Below are 14,202 nucleotides of genomic sequence, written 5' to 3'. Positions count from 1 at the left end.
GCGGATCAGCTGTGCCTGGTTGACACGCACTGCGCTCCAAGCTTGTAATTGTATACTAGTGGAATGAAGGACTGATCAGCTGTGAGTGTGTATCATCCATCCAGTCTGCAACCAGTACCCTTGTGCTTTGAGAGAAGCAGTTTGAGTTATCCACTATTACCAACCAACTGAAAGCTAGAAGGCTATCCTAGAAGGAACTGCGCCCACTGATTTTTACAGTGTATTTACTTTATTAGTATTTTTTTCTCTTATTTGTGACTTACAATAAATTATCGAAACGGTACTGGACTATTCGGGGTCTCTTTTTTACATGTGGATATTGTTGCTGTTATCTGATCTCAACCCTGGAGGACCGGGAGTAAACAGAGAGAGGATTTGATCCAAGGCTTGTTAACCTCTTGGCTCCGGTGAGTTTGAACCCCTACGGGGTGTGTGCAGCACAAGGTGTCCCAATAGATGGTGAAAGGTGCACCCATCAGATCTACTATTCATATAAGGGAATCCAGACCGAGCTCCAACCGCTGTGTCTTTGTTGGAAATGACCTGCCTGCATGTGTTTTGCTTGCATTTACAAAGACTTTGTTTTATCAGTCAGCATTGAGGACTGAAAATAGCGCTGCTTTGATGGGTTAATTGCTGTTTCATATAGTACATTCATTCATCCATACTTATATTTCTATTTTTTTTTTGTATTAAGTGGCTGCTGAGAGATATCTCACTCAGAATATGGTGACATCAGGTTAAATCACTGCGGTTTATTACCATTATTATCTTCCATCTGTATATACCGAATATCCTTTAGCGCTGAGATAGGAGGATTGGAGTAGGGCTTATTGTCTCATTTTTGTTTGTACATTTTTTTTTATATTACATATGGTGTATAGAACCCCTGAATTTCTGTGCTTTTGGCTTAAGAGGTGATTCGGCTTGCCCTAGATGCGGTAATTTGTGGTCTCTGATACACCCATTATGGGGCTGCCAAAACTTCAGAGGTATTGGGCAGAGGTTCTGGGTACAATTAATTGAATCTTAGAGGCGAACCTTCAAGTTGATCCTCTTACATGCTTATTGGGCTTTGTTGGTCATTTATTGGTTTAGCCACCAAAGTGTTCTATTGTCATACGTGCACTGTTTATGACTCGGAGACAAATTGCCCTTAAGTGGACCTCCCTGCATCCTCTGATTATATCCGATTGGATATTTGAACTTAATAATTGCATTTCCTATGACAAACATATTTTTTTTCTTAGAAATTCATCTAAGAGGTTTGACTCTGGTCACCATGGCTAGACCATATGAGTTTGGGCTCGAGCTAGGGGTGAGCCTGTTCAGGTTTAGGTTTGCTGGTAAAATAGGTTCCATCTGCAATGTTTCATGTTTGCTATATGTTAACAGTGGGGATTGTTTTGTTTTTTTTGTTGTTGTTTTCGTTGCAGGTTTGATAAGATTTTTGGTGATATGCTTTTTTTTGCTTTTTCTTTGTATATTAATGTGTTAAAAAATCCAAATTAAAATCTGATCTAAAAAACAACAAAAAAAAAAACAACAAAAAAACAAAAAAAAACAATAGCAAACAATTCATTTTTAATTTAACTAGTGCAATTGTGAGGTCTGAGGACCACCATGCTTTAGCAAGAACTTGTTTGGATGCGGTAAACAAGAATGTCAGTGTAATTTGGGTGTTCGTGCAAGCGTGCAATTTCAGGTTAAGTAGGGCCTCTTTTGGAGACTCTGGGAAACCTTTGCCCCAAAAGTATATATGCCACTTGGTATATGCAAGTCCAATAAGATCTAATCTTAGGGCATTCCCACTAGATATGAAGATGGGTGCTAGGGGTTTGACAGCCATGAAATATGAGCTGTAGCTATCCAGAGTGAATTTTACCAAGGGTCCTTTCTTTAATTATTTTTATGATATATTATTTTGCTTGAGCTAGGTTTCTGTACATTTGACTGTTTAGTTTATATACCACAGACAACAAAAAAAAACCCCAACACATATAAGTGAATAAATGGTTGGTGAAGAGGTTACGTTTACCAAGAAATGTTCTTGAATGGTAGGGAATACATCCACAAGGGCTGGATCTGCAGCAATTGACAGCTGTCCACCTGATGGAGGAATTTTAAAAACATTGTTATATATATTAGATTTAATTACGTTATATCTACTTTTTAGGAGATATAAAAACCTGTTTCTTTATCAACTAGAAATCAGGCTAGGTGTAATGACTTACAGCAGGAGTAGGCAACCTTTTGAGCACAGTGTGCCGAAAAATGTTTTCAAAGAAATTGAGCGTGCCGATTTTATAACAAAAAAAATGTCAACTTCACACTCTTAATCACAAAAAGCATTTATTATAAAGTAAATGCTGTAAACTACTTTAGTAGTGAGAAGTTAACATCCTGCACTCACAGGACACACGCCTCAGATCAGCCCCAAATCCTGCAACTCCACACCTCAGATGAGCTTCAATTCATGCACCTTCACACCTCAGATCACTGTGCCCCCCTGCTCATCTGCCCCACCACTGTGCCCCCCTGCTCATCTGCCCCACCACTGTAACCCCTTGCACATCTGCCCCACCACTGTACATCTGCCCCACCACTGTACCCCCCCTGCTCATCTGCCCCACCACTGTACCCCCCTTTCTCATCTGCCCCACCACTGTAACCCCCTGTACATTTGCCCCACAACTGCACCATCCCGCTTATCTGCCCCACCACTGTAACCCCCTGCACATCTGCCCCAACACTGTACCACCCTGCCCCACCAATGTAACACCCTGCACATCTGCCCCACCACTGTACTACCCTGCACATCTGACCCATGTCTGTACCCCCCTGCTCATCTGTCTCACTACTGTAACCCCCTGTACATCTGCCCCACCACTGTAACACCTTTTCTCATCTGCTCCATGACTGTACCTCCTGCACATCTGTCCCACCTCTGTTCTCCCTGCTCTTCTGCCCCGCCACTAACCCCCTGCTCATGTGTTCCACCAATGTACCTCCTTTCTCCTCTGCACCCTTCTGCACATTTGTCCCACCTCTGTACCCCCTGCTCCTCTGTCCCACCAATGTACCTCCTTTCTCCTCTGCCCCAACACTGAACCCCCTGCTCATCTTTCCCAGCACTGTAACCCCCTGCTCATCTGGCCCAACACAGAACCCCCTGCTCATCTGCCCCATCACTGTACCCCCCTGCTTTTCTGTCTCACCGCTGAACCCCCTTTTCATCCCTCCCACCATTGTACCTCCTGCACATCTGCCTCACCACTGTACCCCCTTGCTCTTCTTTCCCACCACTGTAAACCCCCTGCTCATATGCCCCACCACTGTAACCCCCCTGCTCATCTGCCCCACCACTGTACCTCCCTGCACATCTGCTCCACCGCCGTATCCCCTTGCTCTTCTGTCTCGCTACTGAATCACCTTCTCATGTGTCCTAACACTGAACCCATCTGCTCATCTGCCCCACCACTGTAACACGCTTTCTCATCTGCCCCACCAATGTACCTCCTGCACATCTGTCTCACCTCTGTGCTCTCCTGCCCCACCACTGTAACCCCCTGCTCATCTGCCCCACCAATACACCTCCTTTCAGATCTGCCCCACTGCTCTACCCCCTGCTTTTCTGCCCCAACACTACACCCCCCTGCTCATCTGGCACATTACTGTACCCCCCTGCTCATCTGTCCCACTTCTGAACCCCTCCTGCTCATTTTCCCCACCGCTGTACCCTCCTGCTCATCTGCTCCACCGATGTACCCTCTTCTCATCTATGATATGCGTGATATGCAGAGTAGTGAAAGGAAGCAGAGATGAGACACATCTACCTGTCCTGGCACACTCATCCTGCTGATCCACCTCTCACATCCAGCCCACATGCTTGTATGTGATGTATGCACGAGACTATAAGTGTTATTCTCCCGTACATCAAACCTATTCTAGGATCGATTATTTCTTTATTTGCCATGCACTTGTGGAAAATGTGGTGGAGAGTACCATAGAACCAATAATTTTGTCAGATCATGCCCCTATTACCTTGTCTCTCACCACTTCTACACAACCCCCTCAAAACAAAAGGTGGCACCTTAATGAAAGTATTTTACAGGAGGAAGTGTTGAGGACAAAACTCCTTGCCGAGCTTTCAACTTTTTACGAATTAAATGATATAGGTGATATTAGATCATTATCAGTTTGGGAAGCCCATAAATGTTACATCAGGGGATCCTTGATTAAACTTGATTCGAGGCGCAAAAAAAAACATCTTGGAAAGTTGAACTCATTAATCCCACGCATACACCATATTGAAATCCAACATAAAAAAATCACAAGCGATACAATTAATGACAGAGCTAGCTAATTTGCGAGAACAGGTCAACTCCCTTATGTTATCTAAAGTTAAAATAAAGATGTTGTATAGTAGGCGTTTTATACTATGAATACGAAAATAAAGTAGGCAGGCTACTTGCACGTTCTATCCAGGTTTCAGCAATGCAGGCTTCAATTCAGGCCATAATGTCCAAAGAGAATAAAAAGGTCACTAATGCCGCATACACACGAGCAGACTTTTCGAGCGGACTGGTCCGACGGACTATTCGAAGGACTTTCGCCGGACTTCCAACGGACTTTCCCAACGAACAGACTTGCCTACACACGATTACACCAAAGTCCGATGGATTCGTACTTGATGACGTACGACCGGACTAAAATAAGGAAGTTGATAGCCAGTAGCCAATAGCTGCCCTAGCGTCGGTTTTCGTCCATCGGACTAGCATGCTTTTCGATAGGAACTGGGTCCGGCGGAGTTCCGACGTAAAGATTTGAAACATGTTCCAAATCTAAAGTCCGTCAGATTTTCGAAAAAGTCAGCTGCAGGTCCGATGAAGCCCACACACGGTCGGAAAGTCTGCTCGTGTGTGCGTGGCATAAGTCAGCAGAAATAGCAAACTGTTAGGGATTTTTATTCAGCTCTGTACAACCTTCCGGATCAAATGCATCATTGCGCGTCTACCGAAAAAGAGGATCTCATAAATAAATATCTAGCAGACTCTTCTCTCCCAAAACTTACTAGTGATGAAATAGTAGTACTTAAAAAACCTATATCAGAAGAAGATTTTAACTTAGCACTCAAGAATTTGCCAGTGGGTAAGGCACCAGGACCCGACGAGTTTACTCTACTCTATTATAAAACATTCAGTCAAGTCCTGGTTCTTAAATTTGTCCCGGCATTTAACTCAATACTACAGGGCAACCCTATCCCAAAGCATACCTCTCATGCACATATTACTGTATTGTTGAAGCCAGATAAAGATCCCTCGCTCTGTGCCAGCTACAGACCAAACTCCCTAACACAGATTTAAAGCTGTTTACAAAAATAATGGCAATAGGAATCTTGCCCTATTTGGAGAGAGTTATACATGGGGACCAGGTAGGTTTTATGCCTGGCAGAGAGGAGAGGGATAATACCACCAGAGCTCTCAATATCTTTTATTTCTGTAATAACGCCACATTCCCAGATGTGCTTCTCTCCACAGACGCTGAAAAGGCATTTAACAGGGTAAGTTTTTGGGATTTTCACGAGGAGTGTCCTTTGACATATAGGGATCGGAAAAAATGCAATGAAGTGGATGGAAGCATTGTATGATCCCAATGGTGTATTATCTACTAACTTTACATTGGCAAACAGCACTCGCCAGGGATGCCCTTTCTCACCACTTCTTTTTATACTTACTCTAGAGCCGTTGCTGAGACATATCAGAAGTAACTCAGATATAACAGGTGTACAGGTTGGAAGGACATCTCATAAAATAGCTGCCTTTGCAGATGATCTACTTTTTTTATTACCAATCCGGAAATATCTCTACCTAATCTAGTTAGAGAGTTGGATCGATACTCACAATTATTAAATTATAAAATTATTTATGCAAAATCAGAGGCGATGAATTTAACATTTCCTGAAGCTAGAGTCTCTGCTTTGGAATCTAGCTTCTCGTTTAAATGGGTGATGGAGAGAATTAAGAATTTATTAATATACCTTACATGGTGCATAACCAATACGTTCCGGCATAATTTTCCACAACTGCTGATTAATATTAGAAGCGATCTTAGGAGATGGCGAAATATGACACATACATGGCTTGGAAAATACCGTATTTTAAAAATGAACGTAATGCCTCAATTATTGTATTTATTTCAGACTTTGCAGGTGGCAATTCCAGCTAACTTCCTAAGCCAATTAAATCAGGAGTTTATACAATTCCTATGGGCAGATTGCCCACCCGGGATCAAGGCAGATACACTTACTATGCCTAAAAAAATGTGAGGGTATGGGATTTCCAGACCCAATCCTCTATTACCAAGCAGTACATCTATCCAGAATCTTAGACTGGTGCAACCACACAGGGACAAAGAGTTGGATATCTATTGAACAATCCATTACGACCGTCCCACTTGAGGCTCGCCCGTGGTTACCATGTAATTAATTCCCTAACCAGGTAAGGGAACATCCTATCGTGGGCACTACCTGTAAAGTAGCGTGCTTAACCAAACCAAGGTTGATAAAACCTTCAGAGATGTCAACTATGACACCAGTAATTAGAAACCCAGATTTTGTACCAGGACTATTTGATGCTAATTTCCATCAATTTATAGAAATTAATAAAATCATAATGCAAGATTTTAGGGACTCGAGAAGATGGAAGTCTATAGCTGATATTCAGTCAATGCTATCACCACCTTTTCCGATATGGCAGGCAACCCAACTACGAAACTATCTTACATCTTTACCATTTGATTGCTTGGACCTACTGCTTTTGAGAAATTATGCACAATGGGGCAAATGCTTAGACAAGGCCTTTCTAGGGCAACTGCAGAATTGATAACACCTCCAGAATTGCATATTCCATCCTATATTGCCACATGGGAAATGCATTTGAACATAACTATCTCTGATGAGCAAAGAGACTTTATTTCATTTTATACATAAATCATCTATTTCGTCTAGAATGCAAGAATCAGGATGTAAGTTATTAACCCGGTGGTATAGATCACCGGAGAAATTACGTCGTATGTTTCCAGGGAGACCAGGAAATTGAATCAAAATCACCTGAGACTGGCTTTGGGTGGAATAACCACCAGGATCCAGGGAAATCTAGCTGGTGAAATGGTTTGCAACCTAGGCATACGCAGCAATGTATCTCAAAGCATTGCTTAAGAGGACACCATTGCTCAAGATCTCAGGTATGATAAGGATAGGCTCCCCAGGAGTACAGCAGCCACCTGGCTGGAGTATAACTTTAATGCCTACTACAAGCAGCTCTTTGTGCCGGTAAGTCATGTTTTACACATTACTAGTATGCAGATCCACACTTATAATTATAGTGGATCTAATTATTTCATATTTCCAAGACCAAGGCAGGATCATGGGCATCCAACTACTGTCACAGTCACCATGGAGAGAGCAGGATGCTGATCACATCAATTTCTATCAGGTGATTACTACCCTTTAACAGTGATGTACAGTGACATAGCAGAGGAAAAAGCTGCTCCGAAATGGCAGATTGGTTTATGCCCATTTGTAAAAGGGGGCAATAATAAGGAAAACAGACAAAATATCTGGTTGCTAAGGTACAACCTAATAAAAGGGCTTCAACATGATATAATTCAAAATGCAATAGGACGCCTCACCAGTTGTGGAATACTTGCTGCGGTATAAGCTGGATATCTTCACATGTTCTTGTAGCAGATCTTTTAAAGAGACAGTTGTCTCATGTTTGGGGATATCGAAGGTGATCCAAGTGTGGACCAGGTCCCCGAACGTGCGGAAGGCAAAGTCAGCATAGTTTACATACATATTATGCTCAGTAGTTTGGCGGATTGATAGACCATCTCCACTATGCAATACTACTAAAGGTTTGATCCCAGCCTCAGCCAGGACCTGGAGAAGGCTCCTGTAGCACTGCACTTGACTGTCACCCTTGACCATGGAGCTCTCTTCTAAATGTATCTTGTAGTGGGTGACTCCATACTTTTGCAGAACCAAAATCCGCTCTCTCATCTCATGTACATCATTTTTGTGGCAATCAAACACATCAAATGGCCTTGCTTCATTGTGTAAGCCTTCGTTGTTACTTCTCAGAGGCCCAGCAATTGTAATCAAGTCTTTAGCAGTTGCAGAACAGTTTCCATGATACAGTGATGAGAGGAGAACTAAAATAAGTCCTCTCCAGGCCAGCGCCATCCTGATCAGAAGGTACAAACATACTGGTATTAGGACACTTATACCTGATCTGGGACCATAAACTCCTTATTATCTTTCCTACAGATAAGAAAACTGCTGAAAAGCTTTTTATTGATGAAGATTTACTAATGTATGATATGGAAAAACCATGGAATGTATTTAAACAGAAACAAGTGTTAATTATTAGCTGAAAGGGACAGGATTCAGTTTAGGACATGATACCCTTGGTTTAGCAAAGGGATTTGTTCTTACATACATAAACACACACTATGTAATAGCATGAAATTTCAAACACTAGAATAAGGGAAGTAGCGATGAAAAATAAGATTTTTGTGCTCACCATAAGAGTTTATTTAGGAACAATGGAACCCATCAGTGTAGGCAATTGAAGGACACAAGGGGGGTTGATTTACTAAAACTGTAGAGTGCAAAATCTGGTGCGGCTCTGCATAGAAACCAATCCGCTTTCAGGTTTTTTGTGAAAGCTTAACCGAACAAGCTGAAGTTAGAAGCTCATTGGCTACTATGCACAGCTGCACCAGATTTTGCACTCTCCAGCTTTAGTAAATCAACCCCAAGAAGTCTTAACCTTTGAGTTATTCTGCTGCCTACAGGATTGGACACTGGCAAGCCAAAAAAGTGAAGGCCAGCCCAAGATAATCCTTTTCACTACTGTAATGGAAATTTGTAAGTTCTGTATATAATTGTATTGTATTTTGTATGTATTGCACACTGCCCTCACTGTGCAACAGCACTAATAATGTTTTCAGTAAATGTTTACATTCTTTCGAGTCCTGATTAGAATAAGCCTGCCTATGTAACGCCCCTTGTTACGATAAACCTACAATTGTAATATTAATGTGATACCTACGTAATCATGTGCATAAAAACCTTCAATTGCGTCATAATAAAGCAGAACAGTAATTTGGAAAGATGCTGAGCGTATCTTTTGTGTCTGTTCCCTACTGCAGTAGTTATTATTAATTTGGAACCACTAATCAATATGAGGATAGGAGTTGCCTATCATCAATTTAACCGAGTCAGCATGGCGAGCTTTGCCTTAGGAGGGGATTCCAGGTGACCCTGAGTATCCGAAACGAGGAGCTTGAGACGATCCGGGAATTTCTGATAATCAGCCGGCTGAGGTAAGCCTTTTGCTTACATTTGAGTTATCAGACTTCCTTGATCGGTAAGGCATTTTCGGGACAAAGGGAACCTATTTTACTCCCCTTAATCGAACTGTATCGATTGGTGGTTATATGTTATGTTGTCCCTGTCTACTGTCCATCGGAGTGTTATAGATAAGAAAGGGAAGAATAGTGCTGTTCACAGGTATATGTAGTACATCTGCTAGATAAAGTAGTTTAGAGGCAAGAGGGTATAGGCAAACGTAGAGAAGAGAGAAGACTGGCCAGTCATTATGGGCATTGAATTAAGTAAGGGAATGAAGGGTAAGAGACCCTCAAAAATGCCCAGCGCAAGAGGAGCGCTACATATGAACCAAAGGTGCGGTTCCGCCTATACTGAGCCCCTAGATTAATGGTTAGAGTGGACATGGATCCACATTGGGTAACTGGGTTACCAAAGTCCACAGGGACTAAGAATCATGCAGAGTAAACAGCTAGAGAAACAGCTATCTATGTGAGCAGGATGGATCAAGGGTGACATTAACACTAGACAGAAAGGGACATTTTCATGTTAAGTTGTGGGATGAATTTGGAGTCAGGCACTATAACTATTAGAGTCAGAAACAGAGAAATGAGAGTTAAAACAGAATACTTTATATGTTGTCAGAGAGGGAAGATGGGATGAGCACTCTGGCTGCCCGTCTGATCATAGTTTTATGGAAATGATTAAGAGCTCCAATCGAGCTCAAGGTTATCTGCTGCTGTCTCTAATTTGAAAAGTGTTGATATGCATGCATATAAAAGTAAACACACTGAGACACGCTCAGTTTCGTTACTGTTACACTTCTAATTTATTCAAGGCGGTGTTAATGTTTTATACACACAAATACGTCATTGCTATGTTAGTCTAATAGGTACATCTCATTGGTTAAGATAGAAAAGAAGATGCATAATTTTCATAACGAGGTTTGGCTCTCTTTGGTCTTATCTCCAGTTCCGCGTTCTTCTGTGTGTGGGATGCAGGGGGTAATCGCCATCTTGAGAAAATATAGGAACAGAGCAAATCTGTATACTTATATAATGAGTAAGGAGAAAAATATGTATGCACATAAGAAAATAGACATTTTCAGATTACTATTATTATTATCTACATCACATTCCTTCACAATAGAAGCTAGATATAAAAGATATCTGAACAAAATAAAGAAAGTAGAATTTAGACAGGAAAATATTAATGAGAGTTAAAAGAAAGTGAGAGAATGATATGCATGTGTTGTGCACAAATGGGAAAAATGTAAGCGATTTTAGAGAGATATTGGTGTGTGTGCGAATGCTGGGACCTTTAGTTCTATTGCTTGTGTGTGTCATGTACGCAGATGTGACCCCCTCCTTTGTGCTCTTCTGAAAGAAATGTGGCTGGGATGAGAGGTTAGTGATAAGCTGGAAGGACATCATGCCAATTCCAGTTTTTTAGACAAAACATTTATAACAAAATGTGCCGGGTTAACGAATCTAATGGTAAACAATGTGATCACAATTATTTTGAATCTGTTTTCCAAACATGGTAAAATGAAGGTTACATTTAACCGTGTATTACACAAATTGAATATCCTTTGATAGTGGAAACAGTGTATTTAAAAAAGGGAAATTAAGTAGTAATGAGTATTAATTTCTAATATGAGTTTAACAATTTTATTAATAATATAGATATATTGAAACTGGTTTAGACAACCTTTGGTTGGAAATGAAATCCAGGTTATTGGGGAAATTTGTAATGAATGAGATTAGTTTAGATTAAGATAACAATTTTGTAATTTTACATTTATACAATAAGCCCTTATTGAGAGAAAAAAAAAGATTAAGATGAGGTTGTTATTTTGAATAAAGCTGCCATAATATTTAACAAAGCCAAGATGGATGGAATACATAAGAAGTTCTTCTACAAAAATGAAATTTTAAGGTTTTTGATAATAACTTGATGTGCGGTCCATGATGTAAGAGTAATATTAAATAAAATTTAAATATAACAGACCCATCACATCAAGTCCACACACCCTGTTAGGATAGATGCCGCCTGCAGCCAGTTGTTTTATAGTTTTTGATGCTTTCTGGTCCATCATACAGATTCTTGGTCCTTTTGTTTTTATTTATTTTTATTTTTGAAATCCAAAGCAGAATGTGTGGATTGTGAAATGATGTGCCCCTTTTTCTTGTAAGTGCAGTGGTATAAGCAGAAGAATATTTTGGATTTATGGGCATCTCTGCATGACCGCAGGGTATTGTTATCATTTATTATAATATTGCCAGGAAGAAGTTGTCTTTTGAAACATGAAACTGGAGTTCTTACACAAACAGTGTGATAGAACACAAGCCATTGTAATATATTTATGCAAGCTGGACCCAGTAATGAAGGGTTCACCCCGATATATCAGAGCTGCAGTTTTTATGCAAAGGTGCTATTAGACAAAGTTAGATATTGTTTTGGTCAAACATTTAATTTTTAATGGTCCGACATTCTGTGCAGCAAATATACAGATAACTAAATGTTTGTCTAATGAAAGGTTTAAAATATGAGTTTGTTTATGTACAAATCTAACAATGAAAAATGCGTACATTTGAATCCAGCCACCTTATTGCCTCTATTGGAGGCCGGAGACAAAGGAAGACATGTGTGTTAAATTGATGTGGGAATCAGCTGCTGTGAGCCCAGTGCAGGACACACTCCCTGAAGACCCAGATATTACATTTTTTGTAGATTTGAGTATGCAGTTTATCACCCAGAAGGATACTCTGTATTCAAAGTCATTGGATCCTTTTTCCCCAGCTCAAGAAGCAGTGCACCATGTTTTAGCAAAGCCTGTGAGCTATAAAAAGAGTGTATATTTATATAGATAGTCGAGATATAGAGAGCTTTTGGTTCCATTTGAAGGGCCAGAAGTTTGTTTTTACTTCGGCAGGTAAACCAACCAAGCATGCCAAGTTAATTTGATCGGCTGTTTTCAGCCTTCCAGGTTCTTGCTGAGGTAGCCATATTAACTTTCACACATGGAAGCAGACCAGGTGACTAAGGATGCTGCATTTACAGCCCCGGACACTTGATGGGTCTGTGCAACTCACAGATTCCACCCTAGTTCTGGCCCAGTATAGCTGGGATTAATAATTCAACTTTAAGGACCCCAGAACGAGAAGAACAAGTGGTCCACAGGGGGCAACTTCTTATGAAACAGGACTTTGGAAAAGGTGATCATTTATGTCTGCCAGCCACCATTTTCCCTCCAGCTTAACACATGGACCGTGTCATCAGTCACAAGAAGTTATGGCTGCCTTAGTAAATGAGCATGGGATAGAGCCAGGGTTCACCACAGTTGTTTTTATAACCACTTCTTGTTTTACCTGTTACCAAAGGTGTTACCAAAAGCTGAACATCCCTCCCAGAGATTACATAAAAGATATATCCAGATGCCCAAGTTAGGATCTTACGAGTATGCATTTTGTCTGTATGGACATGTTTTTTGGATGTTCAGTGGCAAATGCTACTGCAAAGGCCACAGTAAAAAGTATTATCAGAAGTAGTTTGTAAGTACAGAGTGCCAGAAAGTACAGAGAGTAACAGAGGAAATCATTTTTTATAGGAGAGTCCTTAATAGAAGTTTTGAGGTTTTATTTTTACACCCCTTACTGTCTACAATGTAGCGGACAAAGTAGAGTAAGAAACTAGAAAACTTTTGCCTGAATGTTTTCCTATATTTTATCAAGCCCCTAAGGGGGATGTTGGACTCTCTCCCTATGGGATTTGGTTTGGGAGTGTGTTACTCACTTGCTTATATTTTGTCTCAGCAGCTGAAGTCCTTCATTTGGATCTCACAGAGAATGTTGCTGATCTTTTAAGGTTTTTTGACAAACTCATTTATGTGTTTTCTCCCCAATTCCAGATCCTAAAAGTTTGGAAGGATCTAAAACTAAAGCCAGGTGACTTGTGGATTGTTAAGAGACATTTATATATAAGGAAAAGTTTGGAGACTCAATACAGCATCTATTTCATGTACAGTTTTTGCAAAACTGGAAGAAAAAGTCACCTGGATCCACACCAGACACTGCGAAAATGACTAAATTAAAGAAATCTCCGTGTTTGATTTGTTTCCCTCTTGTGATCACAGTCTAGGGTACTTTTTTATTCAATTACTTTAATTGTAAGGGATATATATATATATTTGAAAAGTAGTTCAGCCAAGTTGAAGTCATATTTGTCTTTTGTATGTCTTCCATTTTATGTAGAATTGTCTGTGTTTACATGTGCTGATAAGTCAGCATGCCAACAATTAAGCTAGAAGGCCATTCTGGCCACAGGAGTGTACAGCCAGTACTCTGTAAATATGTCTTATCAATCATCTGTTTTTTACAATGAAAAGTCATTTTGGTAATGAAAAAGTTGCTCAGCTATTATTTTCTCCACAATGGAGATTTTGCTTCTTTGGCCAGGACTATCTCCACCTAAGCGTGTGGAGGTTCCAGGTTAAAGGTTATAGCAGGTATGGTTAGTGATCAAAATATTGATCAAAAGAGGGGAGACTGTAATAGAAATTTGTAAGTTCTGTATATAATTGTATTGTATTTTGTATGTATTGCACACTGCCCTCACTGTGTAACAGCACTAATAATGTTTTCAGTAAATGTTTACATTCTTTCGAGTCCTGATTAGAATAAGCCTGCCTATGTAACGCCCCTTGTTACGATAAACCTACAATTGTAATATTAATGTGATACCTACGTAATCATGTGCATAAAAACCTTCAATTGCGTCATAATAAAGCAGAACAGTAATTTGGAAAG

The 14,202-nt window shown here is 40.4% G+C and overlaps 1 protein-coding gene across 1 annotated transcript in view; it reads right to left on the bottom strand.

The window, feature by feature from the left end:
• The window catches only part of LOC141147132 (lactase/phlorizin hydrolase-like), a 75,507-nt gene extending 67,262 nt beyond the window's left edge, over positions 1-8,245 (bottom strand). The window contains exons 1-2 of the mRNA XM_073634260.1: positions 7,693-8,245; positions 2,039-2,109 (exon numbers count right to left, since the gene is read on the bottom strand). Coding sequence (XP_073490361.1) covers positions 2,039-2,109; positions 7,693-8,245 — 624 coding nt within the window. The remainder of the gene's footprint in view (positions 1-2,038; positions 2,110-7,692) is intronic.
• Positions 8,246-14,202: the final 5,957 nt, after the last annotated feature.

Source organism: Aquarana catesbeiana, linkage group LG06 (genome assembly GCF_042186555.1).
Source record: "Aquarana catesbeiana isolate 2022-GZ linkage group LG06, ASM4218655v1, whole genome shotgun sequence".
Lineage (NCBI taxonomy): Eukaryota > Metazoa > Chordata > Amphibia > Anura > Ranidae > Aquarana > Aquarana catesbeiana.
Note: the sequence above shows the minus strand (reverse complement) of the source record. Positions and strands in the feature narration are given on the sequence as shown.